Source organism: Bacillus rossius, chromosome 1, assembly GCF_032445375.1.
Source record: "Bacillus rossius redtenbacheri isolate Brsri chromosome 1, Brsri_v3, whole genome shotgun sequence".
NCBI lineage: Eukaryota > Metazoa > Arthropoda > Insecta > Phasmatodea > Bacillidae > Bacillus > Bacillus rossius.
The window spans coordinates 208,070,071-208,093,487 of record NC_086330.1 but is presented as its reverse complement, the minus strand read 5'-3'; the positions used below and the strand labels follow the sequence as shown (position 1 = coordinate 208,093,487).

General features: G+C 37.8%; 1 protein-coding gene across 1 annotated transcript in view; it reads right to left on the bottom strand.

Annotated features, from left to right (window-relative positions):
- The window catches only part of LOC134527258 (uncharacterized), a 404,697-nt gene that overhangs the window by 164,849 nt on the left and 216,431 nt on the right, over nucleotides 1-23,417 (bottom strand). Inside the window, exon 3 of the mRNA XM_063359780.1 lies at nucleotides 11,283-11,407. Within this exon, the coding sequence (XP_063215850.1) occupies nucleotides 11,283-11,407 (125 nt within the window). The remainder of the gene's footprint in view (nucleotides 1-11,282; nucleotides 11,408-23,417) is intronic.

Here is a 23,417-nt window from a genome sequence, read left to right as displayed (position 1 = left end):
CGTTGGTTTTAAAACGGAAGACACCTGAGATAATAATATTTATTATAAACGTACAAGGAAGATGAACGTAGCAGAAGAGATTGATTATACCTCATGGGACGATCCTAACATATTGGTTGACCAACTAAGACTGATGGTGGTATGTGTTCGTAGAGGAAACTACTCGCATATCGTTGAAGTATCGTCCATACCTAAAGAATTGCGGAAAGCTGGCTACGGACAATAATAATTTGTTTAACTGTAATGTGTGTACTATTGAAAAATAAATGAATTATTTGAAAAAAAAAACCTTTTATTTCTTCTATTCTGATTTACAACTAAGCACGTGTTTCTGCTACTGTATGTATTATTATTCCGTTTCCTGAGTACGATCCGTTTCCTGAGTGTACGTTCCGTTTACTGTGTGTACGTTCCGTTTTCCTGCGTGTACATTCCGTTTTCCTGCGTGTATATTCCGTTTTCCTGCGTGTACATTCCGTTTTCCTGTGTGTACGTTCCGTTTTCCTGCGTGTAAATTCCATTTTCCTGCGTGTACATTCCATTTTCCTGCGTGTACATTCCGTTTTCCTGTGTGTACGTTCCTTTTTCCTGCGTGTAAATTCCGTTTTCCTGCGTGTACATTCCGTTTTCCTACGTGTACATTCTGTTTTCCTCTGTGTACTGAGTTCGTGGTCTATATGTCTGATATTGACATGACCCGGTCTTGTAGTCTGAAGACAATTGGCCTGTATGTGTGGCTTTGTACATGAATGGCTTATAGGTTATTCAGATTATTGAATAATTAGACTTTCATGTTAGGCTAATCTGCACTGTATTGAATTCGTTGGTCAGGTATATTGTCTTGAGTTTTTTTTCGTAGAGTGAATGATTAATAAACTACGCGAAAGGTAATGGAAAACAGAATCTAAAATTTATTTAATAATTAGTTCCAACTGTCACTGGTCAAGAAACGAACCGTGGAAAGGAATTCATCGATTCGATTTGTAAATTAATTATCGATTTTTTCGGAGACTTTTCGAATTTTTCCCGCATTTCTAGCTAAATAATTGCATGATTTCAAGATGGCACCCAAATTTCAAGATGGAGGGTACCTCAGAAGTAATAAATGATTACTGCACTGTATCAGGTTATAATAAAACTAGCATATGGTAAGACGAGTACACACAATATGGTGTCCTCCAGCAGATGAAAACATGATGGTGGCAATGAGCACTAGCAGGAGGTAACTCCTGGTAGCATGTACTGAACATAAAATGATGGATCCATGATAGACATCAAGGTCAAAGTCAAAGATCAAGGACAAGGTAAATTTCATGGTTAAAGGTCAAGGTCAAAGTTAAGTGCCAAATTTCAAGGTCAAGGTCAAATTCAAGGCCAAGGTCAAAATTCAAGTTCAAGGACAAAGTTCAAGGTCAAGGTCAAAGTTCTAGGTCAAGGTCAAAGTTCAAGGTCAAGTTTAATGTTCAAGAGCAAGGTCAAAGTTCAATGCACACAGTTGAGGACAATGGTATGGTAACAAGAAAATTATATTAACATGACGCCTGCACACTCTAGCAGTCGAAAACAAGATGACGGTCCTCAGCAGACGAAGACAAGATGGTGGATATGACGTCATACCAGCTGACGATATATACCTTGATATTGGTGGTAGGTCAGTCTGTAGGTGGCTTCTGTGGAGGAAGGATCTGATGATTTTTTTTTTAATTTTTGCCCTCACCGGTTTCGAACCAAGGACGGGAATCGATATAGTCAATCAGAATTCTATTAAGTTAATTTTTTGATGAATTTTGGAATTTTGCCCGATTTTCTAACATAAAAACTACGGATTTCCAATATGGCGACTAAATTTCAAGTTGGCGACCGTAACGGTACTCGCAACATTAATAGGATCCAATATGACGGTCGTAACATAAAGTGTAACGATGGCATAGTACTCAACCAATATGGCGGGTGTAACGAAATATGCAACATTTATATAATCCAAGATGGCTTCCGTAACGATAACTGCAACAGTGGTTTTAAAGATTTTTATTAGTTAATTCGATTAAATTATTTTTTAATGATTTTTAAAAAATTTCCCGATTTTCTAACATAAAAATTCTGTATTTTAAAGGTGGCATGCATAACGGAAATTACAACGGTGACGTCATAATCCAAGATGGCGGTCATGGTATTCTTATTCCTATAAACGGCTTAACGGAAGCAGAATTTTTTATTAATTTTTAATTTTTTTTTCATTAAAATCGTATAGTAAATTAAAGATTTTCAAGATGGCTGCCATAACGAAAATTGCAACGGTGACGTTATAATCCTAAAAGAGGCATATCGGAGGCTGTAGACAAGGATTCTTAAGCCTCTTTTAGGAAATATGTGGTTTTTAAGGCAAAACGACTTTTGCGGTTTTTGGAAATCCTAATTTTCACTAGAAACGGGAATTTTTCCCTCGAAAACGGGAAATTTTCCCTCGAAAACGGGAAATTTTGAGTCATTTTGAGTCAATTTTTAGGAATTTTAAGTCAAAATTGGCCACCGTGACGTCAAAATCCAAGATGGCGGACACCGACACCACACACCACGCGCCGGCACCAGGGCCCGGAGCCCCTATTACATACTACTTCAGACGAATTAAACTTGGTGATCATTACATCGTCGTATTCAGAAAAATATTTAATTTTATGCCTCCTAGGACTAGCTTAGCACCCGCAACCAATCGAATAATATGCCAGTTAAATGTAATACCATTTACAATGATATATTAGTCAAAACAACATTTAAAATGAAGCACAATTGTAAGCACTTTCAACAAAACAAATGGGGACACAATACAACCACTGGTCACAAACATGCAAAGTAAACTCAATGACCATGTAATATACACACAGTGACTACGCAATGTACGCGCTGGACACTCAGTGTAAACGCATTGGCTTCGCAGTTTACACACCAAACATTTAATGTACGCACTGTACATGCAATGCAACACAATGTTCACGCAATTACCACGCAATGTACGCATTAACCACGCCACATACACGCAATGTAGAAACTGACTCTTAATGTACGCAATGACAACGTCATGACCACGCAATGTACGCACTGGACACGTAATATACAAAAAATAACAACGCAATGTTCACACTGGACACGCAATGTACACGCAATGACCTCGTAATGTACGTATTGGACACCGAATGTACACGAAATATGCACACAATATACGCACTGGATATGAATTGACAATGCAATGACACGAAACATGTAATATATCACAATACGCAATGTACACGTAATGACCACGCAATTGCAACGCAATTTACATACCAAACAAGCAATGCTCACACCGAACTCGAAATGTATACAAAGGATTGGCATTTAATGACAAAGACCCACAATTGGATTAAAATTCGTCATAAAGGAAGCACATTTAACGAAAAATCCGCACACTTGGATATTAATTCTACAAAAAGGAAAATTCAATTAACGAAAAGGACACGTCTTTGAAACAAAATTCGAATAAAAATTAGTACATTGAAAAATATATATACATTTGAAAAAATTCAAATCGGTAGGACTTGATTATCAATTTTCGATAGGTTATAATGCTTCCTACTGTCAGTGACATCAACGGTCTAAGTCTCCAACAGTTATTGGCTACAGAAGACTTTTTGATCCAACAGTCATTGGTTTCAACAGTCTTTTTGCTCCAAATGTCTTTATGGCTCCAAAAAATCTTAGGCCTATCTGCTAGGTTACGAATCTACGACACTACAGGACTAAAACTCTAATAGGGTACAAGACTAATAGGCTACGATTCTACGAGGCTACAATTCTACAAGTCTACGTAGCTACGACACTACATGGCTCTAACTGTCTTGGACGACATTCAGCTGCAAGAGTTAATTGATGCCATGCAAATGAAAATTGTTGAGTGTTGTCCCGATTCTTGCATCAAGATGTTATCACGTGTTGCATGCAGGTAAATAATATTTATTTCTTTTGTGTGGGATGCGGGATGTTCACTAACGATCGCAAAAAGGAAGGCTTCTTTAGACATCAAGGAGAAGTAAATTTGTCTCTGTATGTTTTGGTTCTCAGTAATCGCAAGGCATATTATTTGATTGAGTAATGGATAATTATTTTTTTTAAATTCCATTACATGAATATATTTTAGTTAGCGTATTATTATCTCGTATGTGAAATGCCTATCCTGTGCATACATTGCGTATTCGATGTGAGCTTTGTGTGCTTGGTGTGTAAATTGCATTGCTATTGCATGGCCACTACGTGTACATTGCGTGTATTGTGCGTACATTACATGTTTCGTGTGTACATTGCATTGTCATTGCATCGTCAATACATATCCAGTGGGTATATTGAGTGCATATTTCGTGTACATTGGGTGTCCAGTACGTACATTACGAGGTAATTGCGTGTATATGGCGTGGTTAATGCGTACATTGCCTGGTAATTGAGTGAACATTGTGTTAAATTGCTTCTTCAGTGCGTACATTACATGTTTGGTGTGTAAACTGCGAAGACAGTGCGTTTACACTGCGTGTCCAGCGCGTACATTGCGTAGTCACTGTGTGTATATAACGTGGTCATTGAGTTTACTTTGCGTGTTTGGTGCGTACATTGTGTGACCAGTGGTTGTATTGAGTCCCCATTTGTTTTGTTGAAAGTTCTTACAATTGTGCTTCTTTTTAAATGTTGTTTTTAATAGTATATCAGTGTAAATGGTATTACATTTTACTAGCATATTATTCGATTGGTTGCGGGTACTTAGCTAGTCCTAGGAGGCATAAAATTCAATTTTTTTTAAAATACGACGATGTAATGATCACCTAGTTTAATTCATTTGATACATAAGTCCGATAGCCTTGATAATTACATCGCAGCTTTACAATCTTTAACGTCAAACTATATGGATGCTGTTCCATCATCTAAGTAAAGCCCGACGTCAGCAACGATGGTGATGCATATCCCATTTGCAACGTCGACGACAACACTAGAGGAGACTCAAGAGTTGTGGTACCACCATAATAATACAGCTTGATGATTTCATTGCTGGCTGGACAGGAAACCACGATGAACGCCGGTTCACCCTTGATGGAGACTTCATTGGCTGGTGATTCAATAACAACTAACGAGCATGGATGCCGTTACTGCAACAAATTTTTTTTATTCAACAGCAATGCTCGACGACACGAGAAGAGAGAACTTGCTAAGTACTTATCTAAATCGTTAAATGTTCGGCTATAAAAAGTGTCGCAAGCAATTTACAAGAAATGTTAATCTGAACATTACTTGAAGACATGCATCGGCCCTGCTGCGAAACAGAAGAGAAAGGTTTCTATATAACAGCGAATGATTGATGTTCATAAGAGTACACCCTGAATTGGTACAACTGCAGTAACATCAGCATCTGGTTCGGGTTCGTCTTCAATGACTGGACCTGACTTGCGGCTACGGCTATATTTCGTTTGCATTTGTTCACGATATATGGAGACATGAGAGGAGTAAATTTACGAAGAGTCCTCTCTCATGAAGTTACACTGTGTTGAGTGCCATGTTTGGTTTACTCGAATTGATAATATGCGACGTCAAGCGAATTCCCTTAAAGGTGAAGTTCGTGTGCCTACTGTTGAACTACCGGTTGTCTTTCCGACTCTTTGATTTAGGTTGGTGACTCGTGAGCGTACGAGCAAAAATACAGATGTGCAACAAACGATTGCTACGACGTCTGGACATGAAACTAAACCCAATAATGTGTTTGGTTTAATATAGAGGAATGATAATGGGTTATAGATGGCACAGTCTGTATTTCGTGGAACATTGAAAGACTACTATTATCTTAATATGTTTAGTTAGTCGAAAGACATTTGTAATTTTGTTGACGATATAATGCAGAATAAAATCAATCGGCTTACTGATGACGTAGCAATAAACGGCCATTGGAAATATAACTTGTGGTTGAACTGTTTATATGGTAAGCAGTAACAATTTGAGGACAAAGTGAAGATATGTGATTTCAAGACTTATGTTGCTCTAATGTTATGTTCTGACGATGTTAAGCAATCTGTTAAACAGGGTGATCAAAAACTTGGTCAAGAAGAGGAAGACTTTGTTATTAAAGAATCAAACTTGTCTCTGTATAGTTTAAACCGATTGGAGCTGAGTATTAAACATTTGACGCTAATGCAGGACTGAATGTTTATTAAATGGGAAACTTTCACAAGTTTTTCTGTAGTAAATTAGAAATTAAATAATATATCTTTTATTGGTACCATTATTGTGTTTTATTTCTCGAACCTGTCATTTGTTTATTTAATTTAATGATCAAGTATCGGATCGAGAGGATTTAATTAATTTGTAAATAAATTGGTAATTTATTTGAAATTTTTTCCCGAATTTTTACGTTAATGATTATGAATTTTTGAAATGGCGTTCATAACAGCTTGCTGGAGGCCAGTTGGCATGGAAATTAAGCTTCTTTTAGGACTATGGACTTTTATGAACATGATTTTTTGAATTGGTTTTTTATACGATTTTTTTTTCTTACCTAGGGATCGAACCAAAGACAGGATTTTATTAAATCAAACACCATATTATGTGCAGATTTCTTAATAAATTTAGGAGTTTTCCCGAATTTCTATTTGAATAATTACACATTTCCAAGATGGCTTCCCAATTTTACTATGACGGGCACCTCAGTAATAATGAATTATATCTGCACTTTATTTGACAAAAATTGTGGTAGTGCACTCTAGCAGACTAATATAAGATAGCTGCCTCCAGCAGACGAAAACAAGATGGCAGACATGACATAATACCAACTAGATATATATATTTATTTACACCTTGGGTTAAGTGGTATCAGGTCACTCTCTCAGTGGCTTCCGTGGAGGAAGGATCCTTTTTATTTTTTTTTTAATTTGACCTCACTGCGGAAGAACTAATGACGTAAGAGCGTGTTTCAAATATTATAGACTATTATTAAAATTTGATTAAAATTTTTTAAAATAAAGTTTTAGTTTCTAATCGATTTCCTAGCATTAAAATTAAGGTTTTTCAAGATAGATATCTTAACGAAATGTGCACCGTTGTTTTTAAATAATATTTTTTTTTTATTTTTTAAATATTAGAGGAGAAGGTCCAAAAACGGGCTAGGGTCTAAATACAGGCTACCTGCTGAAAGTGGGGGAAGAGAGTTGTGCGCATGCGCGGGAATGGCACTAAAAGAAACAGTAAGAAGCGGGAAAACAGTAGTGAGCAAATGGCCGCGGCTCTTGGCCCACGTGGTTTGTAGCGAATTGTTTAATCAAAAAACCTACTTTTGAGGAACTCCAAACTTTTCAAGGTAGGTGAATTTAAATTTCTCTTTTTCTTAATTATTCAGTTAGGTATATTAATTCAACCTCATCTGAAAGTAGATGATCTAAGCTTCTTGTAGAGCAGCTGCTGTGCTTGATATGTTTGTTTTTTAATGGCTGCCAGTAATGCCAACTTGAAGTAGTGGATGGTCTAAAAACGGGCTATCATTGATGGTCTAAAATCAGGCTAGCCCGTTTTTGGACCAACAATGTTAGCCCGTTTTTAGACCATGCAGTCGCAAATTTTAAATGAATTCGAAGGCAAAAAAATATTGACTTGAATTAATATAAAAATATTAACTTCGATTCTGAGCAAATATAGAAAAATCTGTGTTTTAAAAAATGTTTTGTTACAATCAATTTATAGCACAAAGTAGGAGAATTAACTTTTTTAATTTTTTTTAAATCTGTTTTTAGGATGCCCAGAACGAAGGACAAATATGAAAAAAAAGAATGTGAGGTTGAAATGGGATGCACACAACATGGAGGAAGCCATCATAGCTGTTCGTGAATGCAAGATGGGAACTTTGAAGGCAAGTAAAATTTTGAATGTTCCTAGAACTACTCTCCAAACTTTGAGTAATAAAATTGATGTTGAGCCCGCCCAAGCTGCTCAAGTCAAGCTGGGCAGGAAAACTTTATTAGGGGAAGAGTTAGAACTTGAGATTGTGGATTACTTGCTCGACATGGAGAAACATTTTTTTGGATGCACTCTTAAAGATTTGAGGCGTCTGGCTTCTGAATTAGCCATTCGGAATGGCCTGGAAACACCCTGGAAAGATTCTGAGGAAGCTGGTAGGTCATGGCTTGATTTGTTCATGAAAAGACACAGAGATCGTTTATCTCTACGAAAACCATGTGGGACCTCATTTGCTAGAGCCCTTGGCTTCAACCGAGAAAATGTTGAAGCCTTCTTCAATATGTTGGAAGAGCTCTATGACAAATTTAAGTTTCCCCCAGACAGAGTTTTCAATGTTGATGAAACCGGTTTGACAATAGTTCAAAGTAAAAATCCTTCAGTCATTTCAAGAAAAGGTAAAACACAAGTGGCTGCCTTGACATCTGCTGAAAGAGGTAGCACCATCACAGTTATTGCTTGCATGAGTGCTTCTGGGATTTTCATTCCTCCATATGTGATTTTCCCAAGGGTGAATATGGCCACAACGCTTATGAAAGGTGCTCCTCCTGGGACTATTGGAAGGGCCCACCCATCTGGCTGGGTGCAAACTCATCTGTTCACCGAATGGCTGTCTTTATTTATTGAACGCACTAAACCAACTGAACAATCCCCTGTGCTTCTTGTATTGGATGGCTATTACAGCCATGTGCGAAATATTGAAGTAATTGACTTGGCAAGGGCTAACTTTGTGACCATAATGTGTCTCCCTCCTCACTCAACCCATAAACTCCAACCACTGGACAAGAGTTTAATGGGTCCATTGAAGGCTCACTACAGTGAGGAAATTAGAAAATGGTTAAGGCATTCTAACCGCCCTGTCACACCAAATGACACAATGGAGCTCTTTGGCAAAGCCTACCTGAAAGTTCAGACTGGAGAGATTGCTGTGAATGGTTTCAGAGCAACGGGGATATACCCTCTTGATAAGCATATTTTCTCAGACAGTGAATTTTTGGCTGCTGCACAGGAAGCTGATAAAACTTGCAGCCCATCACTTTCTGCGGCAACTTCTGTCAATTTTCCTGACCCTTCCACTACACAAAAAGTGGATCAACGATCAATAAATAAGCATCAACTTTTTAGCACCCCGGATAAACAACCAAACCCTCAAGCTTCAACATCCAAACAGTTAGTCTTAGTCCATATGAAGTAGCTCCGATTCCCATTGTCGCAAAGAAAAAGAGCAATCGAGGTCGTAAGAGTGCAAAGACTTGCATCATAACTGGATCTCCCTACAAAGAAGAACTGAAGAAAAGTGTGGAGCGTGCAGCCTTGAACAACAGTCGAAAAATTGTGAACGTGGAATCAAGTGCTCAAGCAAAGAGAAAGAAGTCAAAAGCAACAAACCAACCCAAAAGGTCAAAGAGGAAAGCTCAACAAGATGTGCTGGACTCGGAAGAAGACCACAGGCACCCTCCAATTGATGACAACAGTGGTGATGACCAGCTAGCGGTTCCTCTGGGGGATAAACCTGGCGACGACAATGCAGCATGTATTTTCTGTGATGGACTCTTTTCAGATGACGTTAGAGGGGAAGTGTGGATTCAGTGCTACAATTGTGAAGATTGGGCACATTCTGATTGTGCTGGAATGGAAAAAGACATATACATCTGTGACTTCTGCAAGTAAAAAAAATTAAAAATGTGCTTTTATTTTTAATTAAAATTTTTAGTGGTTTAAAGACAGTAGTTAATAGAGTTTCTGAACAAAAATTGTGTTTTTTTTTAATTTTTTATGTGATTATTTCTTCTTTCTTTAGGAGTAGCCCATATTTGGACCACCACTGAAAAACTAACCTTTTTACCTCTTTGTATAAACATGTGGTTTTGGATAAATAAAACTGTTAATTTGCATTTTGAACATTGATATCACTTTCAGGAATGTTTTAGAAGTAACTGACACTAAAATAATTCATTTTAGTGAGCAGGTAAATCTGTAGGTAAAAAAATAAAAGTGTAGCCCGTTTTTGGACCTTCTCCTCTAATAAATTTAAAATTTGTCCAATTAATATATGATAATAATTACGTATTTCCAAGATGGTGAACATGACGTCATACTAGCTTGTGATATATATACCTTGTTATTAGGGGTGGGGGTTCAGTCTGTTGATGGCTTACTTAGAAGTAGTATCTATTATAATTTTTTTTTCCTCCACCTGGTTATGAACCGAGGACTCCGATCTCCATAAATAATGTGCGTTTTTTAAGTATTTTTAAAAAAAATTTATATATTCTTTTTATAAATGTTAAATTTTTTTCCGATTTTCTAGCATAAAAATTACGGATTTCTAAGATGGTGACCTTAAAGAAAACTGCAATGGTAACGTTATAATCCATGATATAGTCAGAGGTTTATCGGAGGCAGTATATATGACTTCTTAAGCCTCAATATTGACATTTAAAGCTTTTGGAAATTTAGAGGACTAAAACGGGAAATTTTCTTTCAAAACAGGAATTTTTCTCTTGAAAATGTGAATTTTTTTTAGGAATTTGGAGTCATTTCGAGTTATTTTTGAGGAAATATGAGAATATTTGACACCACAAATGATTGTCGTAATGCAAGATGGCAGTTCGGCTGCACATCCTGTGCCTGGACACACATTTGTACACTACTGTCTTCCTAGAATTTGTCATGTGCATCAAGAATTCCCTTCGTCTTACATACCCTGAAATATTCGATGGAAAATTCTAAACCGAATGACTTTAATTTTGAAACTGTGCGACCAAGAAAGTTGCCATAAGATACGCTTTTTTGTTCGTTAGTTTCCTCAGTATGGCTGTAATAAATTACATAAAATTTGAGGATTATAAGTTCTAAACAATATAAATTTTTCACTTTAATTACCTTAAGAAAGAGAATTCTTTATTAACTTGTGAAAACCCTCTAACATAAAAATATTAATTTTGGAATTGTGACTAAAACAACATGCACAGGTACAGTTTTAAAACTTTAAATACAAGTGCTAATCTAGCAGTTATAATTTGATTAACGTTGTAAGTGGTTTATATATGTTATTTTTAAGTTTCCGTATAGCAGGATCAAATATATACCAAGTGAGTTTTCGAACATTTCATACTTCAGGGCACAGTAACTACTTATATTTTGAAAATCACTAAAATACCAGATCGTGCATTCAGTGAAAAATTATATAATATTCAACGTGAATAAACAGTTACGTTACCGCAAACTGCAAGAGCCAAGCAGCCAGTTCTTTTGCAGCACAGCCTCACCTTGATGATTCCATAGTGACAGTTGAGTAGGACAGCCAGCAGCACGCCTGTGGCCAGCCCCAAGTGGGCAGCAGCGGGAAGAGTGTAGGTAGCACCCGTCACCAGCAGACTACTGTCTGTGCCGTCTTCTCCCGGAACAACACACACTTTCACTGTCCCCACTGACTACACAGCATTCCATCACCACAGTCAGTGAACAGCAAAAAGAAGAGCGATGACACTTTGAAAATTATGTAACAGTTTACTTTAAAATAAAGCATATATATATATATATATATATAAGTAAAATTGTTTTCAGTTTTTACATACATGTTAATTTTGTATACTATTTGCACTTGAAAACATATTTTTAAAATGTTACTATACTTCAGTATTAAGGTTAGTATGACCACCCTATTTCATATTACTACAACTTGATCTAATATTGGGTTTGGTGGCTACTACATTGTATTAATTTCTCTAAAATGGTAGCTAAAATACAATTTAAAAATTTCAATTTAAGAAACGTAAGAGCATTTGAAGACAGTAATACTCTCTCACCTTAATTGTCACTTATTTTATTTAAGGTAGGACTATTAACGACAATATTAGAATTAATATAAATATACATAATTGCTTTTATAAAAAATGAAAAATAGAGGTACCTGAATTTGAATTTTTCTGACTAATTCGCCGATTTTTCTTTGAAATCAACAAAAAATAATATTTGTTTATATTATACACAAATTATTTCGGCTACCTTTATTAAAAATTAAGGTCTTAGATCAAAAATTGACAACTTTGCGATGTGAAACTTTCGGAGTACATTGTAAAGAACCTTTCTTCACCTCTCCTTCCTCTCTTGCCCCCTAATCTGCAGAACCCTCCTCACCCACAACAAATTAACTCAATTCCCCTATTTATTTCTTTCTTATTGGCTCATGCGCGCGATTTTAAATTTTCGCTATAAAAGCCGAGGCGGTTACTGAATCGCACATAACACTCACCTCACCCGTTCATCCGAATTGTTAAAAACGTGTGGGGTACATCTTGAAATAAAGTTCACAGAGAAAGTTTCTGGTTACGCAAATGGTAAATTACCCGGTTTGAATCCAGTTTCAAATTGACAGAAATTTCAGCTTCACGAGTCTCTCCAGCTTCTTTCCAAACAACACGGAAATCTTTGAGGATGCCCAGAAGTGACATGATTCCTTTCAAGAAAAATTTCTGAATATCACGAGTTGCTCTTGCCGTCTCACATGGAAATACTTGTTTTCTGCGCTGAGGTGTCAGGTCACCAGACCAAGCACCTGAGCTCCAGCCTCTGCCGTTGTAGCCCAGTCATTATCCCCCCCTCCCCCCGTGGGCGATTTTCGCGAGTTGAGTTTGTTTACAAGTGATTCCAGTACAATGCGGAGGCTGATAGACCTAAAATCAACATGATGCTTGGGAATCTACAAATACCATCCCCAGTTGTACAGATGACTCATAAAACAGCCTGCTACATCACCTAACAGCTCTACGAGACGGGTTTGGCCTGCGAAGGGCAAACAGCAGCTGATACTGTAACGCCCCTCGTGTATCAAAATTAAATTATTTTAATTTAATAAACAAAAATTCCTTGGAAACTGCTGGGCAAAATATTAAGAAGAATAAAGTTATTTACCAGAGGGGGCACGAGGTGGTGAACAAGACAAATTTAGACTCCCTGCACACAAGCAACTTGTGAGCTAGTGGACCATTAAATAGAATAAGGTATATGATAAATAAATACACTACATAAGTAGCTTGGTCTATATGTTTCCCTGGTTAATTTGAATAGGTTTTGGTTTGGCATAGTTTCTATATCACAATAAAAGGTCTTAGCAAGTAACAAAAAGGAGGACTGGACCGAAATTATTTAAACAAATTTATACTATATTAATTAAACATCGTCACAGAACAAAAATTGAAACATTCCACCTTATTAGATTCTTTCGATGATTACATAAATAACAGTCTCATTGATTTTACATATTCACGTCGATTAAATTCTTAAGGCACTGTTCGCTGGTATGCATTTAATTAATTTAGTTCATCATATGTTAGGGGAAAATATATTTCTCATATCACCCGGCTCTTCAAAGAATGAGGTCGAGCTGGGAAAAACTCTCTTCTTAAGGGAACTCGGAGCTCGAGGTCCCGAATAACATGCTGGGAGTAAATTCGTCCCCCCAGCACTTGGACCCTGTCTGAAACACAAGTCAAATTCCAAACGAATTAGACCTGCTTCCAGACAGTCAAACACAGTCGGCGCGAAGGCCAACGAACGGGAATTCGGGGACAAAAAAAACCCGGATTACTCACCAAACAGGGTGTAGATTGAAGGCTCACGAGATGTCTCGCGCAGAAGACCAGGAGGCGGGGACCAAAATACCACGGATGACACAGAAGAAACCATCGTTTTAGGAAAATTCGTAAGAAGTAACAGCTCAACTAATATCTAACTTGCTGCCTAATGACTAAGACTGACTGGCTACCGTTCAACTGGGATCACATCCCCTAATACAGCTTGTAACACCCCTCGTGTCCTTGATTTTTAGTGTTATAGCACCTCTTAAAGTCCTAGGAAACAGCTGAGCAACAAACTACAAAATTGACATAAAATTCGAACATCACCAGAGGTGGCACGAGGCGGGGAACAAAACAATTTAGAAACTCCCTACACACAAACAATCCATTTGGGAGTTAGTGGATCGGTAGATATATATAGGTACTCAATGAAATAAAAACAACAAAATAAGTCATGTGATCTATAGGCATCCTGGTTTATTTATATTTATATTCTTTTATGTAGTGCATAATCTTTCTTTAAATACATTTTACCAGAAAATATCAAGGCAGATTAACCATCGATCAACAAATTAGCATTTTAACATCTTAGCATTCATTAATGAAGAAAACATGAACACAATTTATAGTGCTAGAGAGTCCGGACCGCGAATCTAGCGAAAATTTAACAAGGTTATAGCCACAGTGAAATTTGACTAAAATAGTTAGAATATATTTCCTTGGTTTTGAATCTTATGCAAAAAATTAAAATATCACCATGTCCGATAAGGGTTGATTCTTCTTGAGTCACAATTACTGAAGATATAACTGTACCTCGTTAACAAAAACTTCTCCCCTGTCCACTTGCACACCAAGATTTATGAAATTTTGTCGTTTATAACTCACGACCAGGTAAAATTCGGCGGGAAGAGGAGCAGAATAAATTTTGTTGGGGTTCACCCAATTGACTTTCAATCACGACCATTTGTGGAGGATTGGCTCTCGGATGACGGGGGTGTTTCTTCACTCGGTGGGTATCTCTTGAACCCTGCCTGCAACAAGATCCAATATCGACAGAGATTAGACCAGGTCACAGACAGACCATCAATCAGGCAAAAGCCCGCTAAAAAGGAGCGAAATGGGGGAAATACGGAAAGCAAAAGACAGCAGCAGAAGACAGATGATTCCACTTATGTTGCGCGATCGCCAGTTAGGACGCACATCGCGGAGATGTCGCGGAAGCACAATGAAAAGAACTTAAAACTTAGAACTTAAAACAAATTATACTAAAACGTAGCTATTCGGGTTGGCTGACTAACTAACAGAAGATAAAGAAAAGTTTAGGGAAAAATTCCCTCGGCCGAGACGATTACATCCTATAGCGCAGGGAAAGGTTGATCTACTCGCGATTTATTAGTCGAGAAGCAGTTCGACAGAGACGCCGATGTAGTCAGCCCAACAGCCCGCGCATTAATCCCATAATGGCGGCTAGATCGTCTAAAAAAAAGGATGCTGGGACCCGGAAGGCCGTTGGGGAGGGGGGGGGGATATGGCTCAGCACCGAAAGGAGCCGAAGACGTCCGAGGCAAGGTAAAACAAAGGTCTGTTGCTTGGTAAAAACCTCTATAGCCGACGAGCGCCACGCGCTCTATGAAGGCGCAGTCGAACTAAGTTTAACTTCGACTCGCAAATTTCGCGCTAGGTTACTTGCAACCAGCATGGGGCTAAAGGAGGGGGGGGCTCTGGCGGCCAAAGAAGAGAGAGAGGGAGAGACTTAAGGACACGGTCACTAGAGTGCGCCGAAAACCAGGGAAAGCGAACTAGGATGAAAAAGGTTTTATAAGAGTGTACAGAAATCTGACAAAAATTAAAAAAGAATGAAAATGTAAAAATTTTAGAAATGAAAATTTAAGCTTGAAATTTAAAATCTGTGCCAAACACACCAATAAACGGCACATACTCCCCCGCTTATATGCGGAGCACAGGGTAAAACAATTGCAACAAAATAACTTTTCAGTTTGGTGAGTTACCTGGTTCGCCTGTATACTACTACTAACATTTGACGTACGGCTGCGGCGCGTCGGCACCTGCAGTCGCGTTGAGTTAAGAGGGGGAGTCGGTTCGAGATAGAGGCAAATAAATAAACTTATTGGTTAATGTAGGTGGTAATACCTTACAGATAATCTCAATTACTAAGTGGGGTCACTTTAAACTTTTTATTAGAAAAATTCTTATACTAAAGAAAATTTATAATTATAGATAATTATTGTGGGTGCAATATTAATAAAGTAAGTTTCAAATATTGTTAGGTCAAGAGGCTGAAAATAAATTTTAATATTTAGCATATGATAAATCTAAAATTATATATAATGATCACACATAATTAGTTAATAAACTAATTATTGATTCACGTTGATCTCAGATGTTGGACATAGTGTAGCTTCACAAAGTGGGCACTGTGAGGGAAAGCCGAAATTACTGAGGCCAAAACAAGGAAATGCGTCCTTGAGCACTCAGCGATATATGGGGATTGTAACCCCTGTATATGGGTATGGTGACCCGTAACTTACAAACTAAATGGGTATGAAAACCCCTGTACATATTTGTTTGTCCACAAGAAGTCGAAGGCATGGGTCCAAGCCCTGCACACTCTGACGATGGATCAAACTAAATTATATAATTTTATACTTGCTCAAAAAGCTAAGTACACCTCAGTCCCGAAAACTACATTTATTAACTGACATAGGATCTGTGTTCAGACTCTGAAGGTTGATCAGACCAACAGACATGAGCAAAGATACCTACGAGGGAATTTCACCCCGAGTTAGATCGGGTTCGAATCCCGAAAGATCAACGAATTTAGATGAATTTAGAAAAAGATTAAAACAAATACAGACTGTGTAAAAACCATAATATTTAGATTCTGAAATATATGTTATTTGATAAACTATATTTTAAAAGTTAAGTTATCTAATTATTAATTGTAATTATAATTAAATATTAATTATTATTAATCCTCGCACTCAAATTTAATTAATACAAATATATATATAATCGTAACAAGTAGTATGTAAATGTATTTCCTAGATCAGGATGCAGGTTGTGGTGGCGGTGTTTTCCGCCATCTTGGATTGTGTCGTCACGGCGGCCATCTTGGACGAGCGTAACGTGACAATGTGCGTAACGTGACACTTTTTGTGCGTGCAGAAGGCGTAACGGGACACAGCGTAACGGGACATATCGTAACGGGACATAACGTAACGGGACAAGTATATCACAGCGGCCATCTTGAATCCACCATCATGGATGACGTCATTTCGTTTTCTCGAACATTCCGGCATTGTGTTATCCGCCATTTTGAATTATGACGTCATCGTTGCAATTTACGTTACGGCCACCATCTTTAAATTTATTATCCGATTTTAATGAAAAAAATTTTTTTAAAAATTATATAAAAAATTAAATAATAAAATTTTTAATAAAATATTTAAAAAACAAACATTTACGACACGGAGTTCGGAGTCCTCGGTTCGAACCCGGTGAGGGCAAAAAAAATAAAAATGGTGACCGATCCTTCCCCTGTGGTGGGGGGTGCTGGCAGACTGACCCCCACCACTTATGTCAATGCACATATACCATCAGGTAGTATGACGTCATGTCCGCCATCTTGAAATTTGGACGCCATCTTGAAAATCTTTATTTATTATCCGATTTTAATGAAAAAAATTCCAAAATTCATCAAAAAATTAACTTATTTGAATTCTGTTTGATTATATCGATGTACGTCCTTGGTTCGATTCCCGACGAGAGTAAACAGTCGATCCTTCCTCCATGAAAGCTACCTAGACTGATCTATCACCACCAATACCAAGGTATATATCGTCAACTGGTATGACATCATGTCCGCCATCTTGTCTTCATCCACTGGAGACCACCATCTTGTTTTCGTCTGCTAGAGTGTGCCGATATCATGTAGTATAATTATCTGGTCACCACACCTTTGACCTTGAACTTTGACCTTGACCTTGAAATTTGACCTTGACATTGAACTTTGACCTTGACCTTGAAATTTGACCTTGACCTTAAAATTTGACCTTGACCTTAAAATTTGACCTTGACCTTGAAATTTGACCTTGAAATTTGACCTTGACCTTGAAATTTGACCTTGACCTTGACCTTGAAATTTGACCTTGACCTAGAAATTTGACCTTGACCTAGAAATTTGACCTTGACCTTGAAATTTGACTTTGACCTTGAAATTTTACTTTGTCCTTGAAATTTGACTTTGTCCTTGATGTCCATCACGGATCCGTCATTTTATGTTCAGTACATGCTAACAGGAGCGACCACCTGCTGGAGTACACCATCTTGTGCGTGTACTCGTATTACCATCATGCTAGTTTTATTCTAACATGCTACAGTGCAGTAATCATTTATTATTACTGAGGTACCCACCATCTTGAAATTTGACCGCCATCTTGAAATCATGTAATTATTTAGCTAGAAATGCGGGAAAAATTCCAATAGTCTCCGAAAAAATCATTTATTAATTTACAAATCGAATCGATGGATCCCTGTCCACGGTTCGATTCTTGACCAGAAACAGTTGTAACTAATTATTAAATAAATGTAAGGTTCTGTTTTCCATTACCTTTCGCAGAGTTTATTAATCATTCACTCTACGAAAATCAACTCAAGTCAATATACCGGACCAACGAATTAAATCAGTGCCGATTAGCCTATTATGAAAGTCTAATTTTTCAATAATCTGAATAACATAAAAGCCGTTCATGTACAAAGCCACACATATAGATCAATTGCCTTCAGTCCATGAGACCGAGTCATGTCATTATCAGACGTATAGGCTAGTCATTTCAGGACCACATGACCTTCGTAATCCATCGTGACATTTTTTTATACATTCTAAAGGACCAAGTAACCTTGTAAAATATTTTAGTAACACCAAGAGGTGATAAACTAGTAAATATTCAATCACTACATTTTGTACTACGCGCAATCAACAAAAAAGGAAGCACCGACAACGAAAAGACAGCACCACCAACGAAAAGACAGCTCATTTGGAAGCACCGACAACGAAAAGGCAGCACATTTGGAAGCACCGACAACGTAAAGGCAGCACATTTGGAAGCACCGACAACGTAAAGGCAGCACATTTGGAAGCACCGACAACGAAAAGGCAGCACATTTGGAAGCACCGACAACGTAAAGGCAGCACATTTGGAAGCACCGACAACGTAAAGGCAGCACATATGGAAGCACCGACAACGTAAAGGCAGCACATTTGGAAGCACCGACAACGAAAAGGCAGCACATTTGGAAGCACCGACAACGAAAAGGCAGCACATTTGGAAGCACCGACAACGAAAAGGCAGCACATTTGGAAGCACCGACAACGTAAAGGCAGCACATTTGGAAGCACCGACAACGAAAAGGCAGCACATTTGGAAGCACCTTCAACGAAAAGGCAGCACATTTGGAAGCACCGACAACGAAAAGGCAGCACATTTGGAAGCACCGACAACGTAAAGGCAGCACATATGGAAGCACCGACAACGTAAAGGCAGCACATATGGAAGCACCGACAACGTAAAGGCAGCACATTTGGAAGCACCGACAACGAAAAGGCAGCACATTTGGAAGCACCGACAACGTAAAGGCAGCACATTTGGAAGCACCGACAACGAAAAGGCAGCACATTTGGAAGCACCGACAACGTAAAGGCAGCACATTTGGAAGCACCGACAACGTAAAGGCAGCACATATGGAAGCACCGACAACGTAAAGGCAGCACATTTGGAAGCACCGACAACGAAAAGGCAGCACATTTGGAAGCACCGAAAACGTAAAGGCAGCACATTTGGAAGCACCGACAACGAAAAGGCAGCACATTTGGAAGCACCGACAACGAAAAGGCAGCACATTTGGAAGCACCGACAACGAAAAGGCAGAACATTTGGAAGCACCGACAACTAAAAGGCAGCACATTTGGAAGCACCGACAACGTAAAGGCAGCACATATGGAAGCACCGACAACGTAAAGGCAGCACATATGGAAGCACCGACAACGTAAAGGCAGCACATTTGGAAGCACCGACAACGAAAAGGCAGCACATTTGGAAGCACCGACAACGAAAAGGCAGCACATTTGGAAGCACCGACAACGAAAAGGCAGCATATTTGGAAGCACCGACAACGAAAAGGCAGCACATTTGGAAGCACCGTCAACGTAAAGGCAACACATTTGGAAGCACCGACAACGAAAAGGCAGCACATTTGGAAGCACCGACAACGAAAAGGCAGCACATTTGGAAGCACCGTCAACGTAAAGGCAACACATTTGGAAGCACCGACAACGAAAAGGCAGCACATTTGGAAGCACCGACAACGATAAGACAGCACATTTGGAAGCACCGACAACGAAAAGGCAGCACATTTGGAAGCACCGCCAACGAAAAGGCAGCACAGTTTGTATGCATCATCGAATAAGGAAGCACATTTGGAAGCTCCATCAACTAAAAAAGGCAAAAAGGAAGCACAAGTTACGAGATCTGAGTCTTAGTAAGAAATCATAATACAAGAAATAAAAACATTACATTCTTATAATTTAAATTAATTATTTTATTGCTTTACATTATACAAATGCAAGTAAAACAAGTCATTATTGTATGTAGCCAGCATTCCTCAGTTCCTTCAGTATGAAGGATATTTCTTTGATGCACGAATAGATTCCTGCACAAAGCGAACCATGTAGAAGTCTTAGCCGGTCAACCAATATGTTTGGATCTTTCCATGATGTGTAATCATTCTCTTCTACCACCATCTTCCTTGCACCTTTATAATAAATATTATGATCTCTGGTGTCTTCCGTTTTACCACCAACCTCAGGGTAACTTTCATGTTTGAGACGGTGATCATCACAAGCTTCATCAGATTTATTTAATATATCACGTCGTTTCCATCGTTTCGGTCTCAGGACACCGCCACATTCTTCGATCTTGGCAGCTTTAGGTGCTTCATCATAGTCTATGTCTTTGTCAACAGTCTCAGAGTCACTGTAACAATCACCGTAGAAGGAATCGTCTTCACCTAATTTACCGTAATAATTCGATGTTGATGATGTTGAAGTGTCTTCATCGTCTTCATGCTTCCTTTTTAGGAGTCCATCATTTTTACAAAGTAGGAAAGATCTACTTGAATTCGGCTGGAATATATTCTCACTTTTCACGTTAAGGATTCTTCCATTGTCTTCATTCTTCCGTAAATCATCAACCTTCTTCAATTTAAGTTCTTTTTCGAGATCAGAAGATCCAAGAAAATTATTGTTGTAATGCAGATCACTCTTCCTTAGGCTAGTAGATTCATCGTTGTCCTCTAGCTTGTAGGCAGGCTTGGCGCTACAAGTTCTGCCATGTCTTTTTAGGCTCTCTCTCCGCGTAAACGACTTGCTACATCGAACACAACTTATCATATTGCGCAGTGGATTTTTAACACAGTCATTCTTCTCGTGTTGTCTTTTATGCTTTCTCAAGATAAACTCTTTACTGCAAAACTTACACCTATGTTCTTTCGATACAGCGTCAGATCCCAAATCGGAATTCATATTAGTTACTGAGACTAATGCCAGATACCAATTGAGTGTTTTAAATTAGATTCAATACTTAAATAGAAATTTTTTCATATTTCATCAGCGAGAATTAATATATCTCATGCAAAAGTACTTTAAGCATGTAGTTCTGCTTTTCAACAACAGATGTCGCCACATGTTGCTTGCAGGTAAATAATATTTAGTTCTTTTATGCGGGATGCGGGATGCACACTAACGATCGCAAAAGAAGGATGGCTTCGCTAGACTCCAAGGAAAAGGAAGTTCGTCTTGCATGTTGGTGCTCCACAGATGTCTCATGGCGTAATATTAATTTGACTGAGTAATGATATTTGTTAATTCCACCTGATAAAAATATTGCAAGTTTTTATTTAGTAGCAGAAATTATCGAATTAAATGTAACTCCAAATAAAATGACATGTCTCATTAGACCAAAAAAAATCCATGCAGAGAGCGGTTTCTCAGAATAGTCAGAAACACTTGAAGAAACCACAGGAATGATTGCAAGAACACGGGAAAAACCATCAAAATATTGTCAAGAATAATCAGGAGCACACTGAGAAAACCACCATAATATTAACAATTATAATCGGAAGCACACGGAGAAAACCATCATAATATTGACCAGATTAATCGGAAGAACACGGAGAAAACCACCACATGTTTTATTTGATATCATAAAATTACAAGAAAAAATATTTAAAAATAAAAATAAATTAATAAAAAAATAAAAAAATAAAAAAATGCATAAACAGTTTCTGCTAGCTTGTAAACTTATCATTGTTGAGCAAAGATAGAGTTCTTGTACAAGCCAGAAATTCATGCATTTTTTATTATTTTATTTTTTTATTAATTTATTTTTATTTTTAAATATTTTTTCTTGTAATTTTATGATATCAAAGAAAACATGTGGTGGTTTTCTCCGTGTGCTTCCGATTAATCTGGTCAATATTATGATGGTTTTCTCCGTGTGCTTCCGATTATAATTGTTAATATTATGGTGGTTTTCTCAGTGTGCTCCTGATTATTCTTGACAATATTTTGATGGTTTTTCCCGTGTTCTTGCAATCATTCCTGTGGTTTCTTCAAGTGTTTCTGACTATTCTGAGAAACCGCTCTCTGCATGGATTTTTTTTGGTCTAATGAGACCTGTCATTTTATTTGGAGTTACATTTAATTCGATAATTTCTGCTACTAAATAAAAACTTGCAATATTTTTATCAGGTGGAATTAACAAATATCATTACTCAGTCAAATTAATATTACAGACATGAGACATCTGTGGAGCACCAACATGCAAGACGAACTTCCTTTTCCTTGGAGTCTAGCGAAGCCATCCTTCTTTTGCGATCGTTAGTGTGCATCCCGCATCCCGCATAAAAGAACTAAATATTATTTACCTGCAAGCAACATGTGGCGACATCTGTTGTTGAAAAGCAGAACTACATGCTTAAAGTACTTTTGCATGAGATATATTAATTCTCGCTGATGAAATATGAAAAAATTTCTATTTAAGTATTGAATCTAATTTAAAACACTCAATTGGTATCTGGCATTAGTCTCAGTAACTAATATGAATTCCGATTTGGGATCTGACGCTGTATCGAAAGAAAATAGGTGTAAGTTTTGCAGTAAAGAGTTTATCTTGAGAAAGAATAAAAGACAACACGAGAAGAATGACTGTGTTAAAAATCCACTGCGCAATATGATAAGTTGTGTTCGATGTAGCAAGTCGTTTACGCGGAGAGAGAGCCTAAAAAGACATGGCAGAACTTGTAGCGCCAAGCCTGCCTACAAGCTAGAGGACAACGATGAATCTACTAGCCTAAGGAAGAGTGATCTGCATTACAACAATAATTTTCTTGGATCTTCTGATCTCGACAAAGAACTTAAATTGAAGAAGGTTGATGATTTACAGAAGAATGAAGACAATGGAAGAATCCTTAACGTGAAAAGTGAGAATATATTCCAGCCGAATTCAAGTAGATCTTTCCTACTTTGTAAAAATGATGGACTCCTAAAAAGGAAGCATGAAGACGATGAAGACACTTCAACATCATCAACATCGAATTATTACGGTAAATTAGGTGAAGACGATTCCTTCTACGGTGATTGTTACAGTGACTCTGAGACTGTTGACAAAGACATAGACTATGATGAAGCACCTAAAGCTGCCAAGATCGAAGAATGTGGTGGTGTCCTGAGACCGAAACGATGGAAAC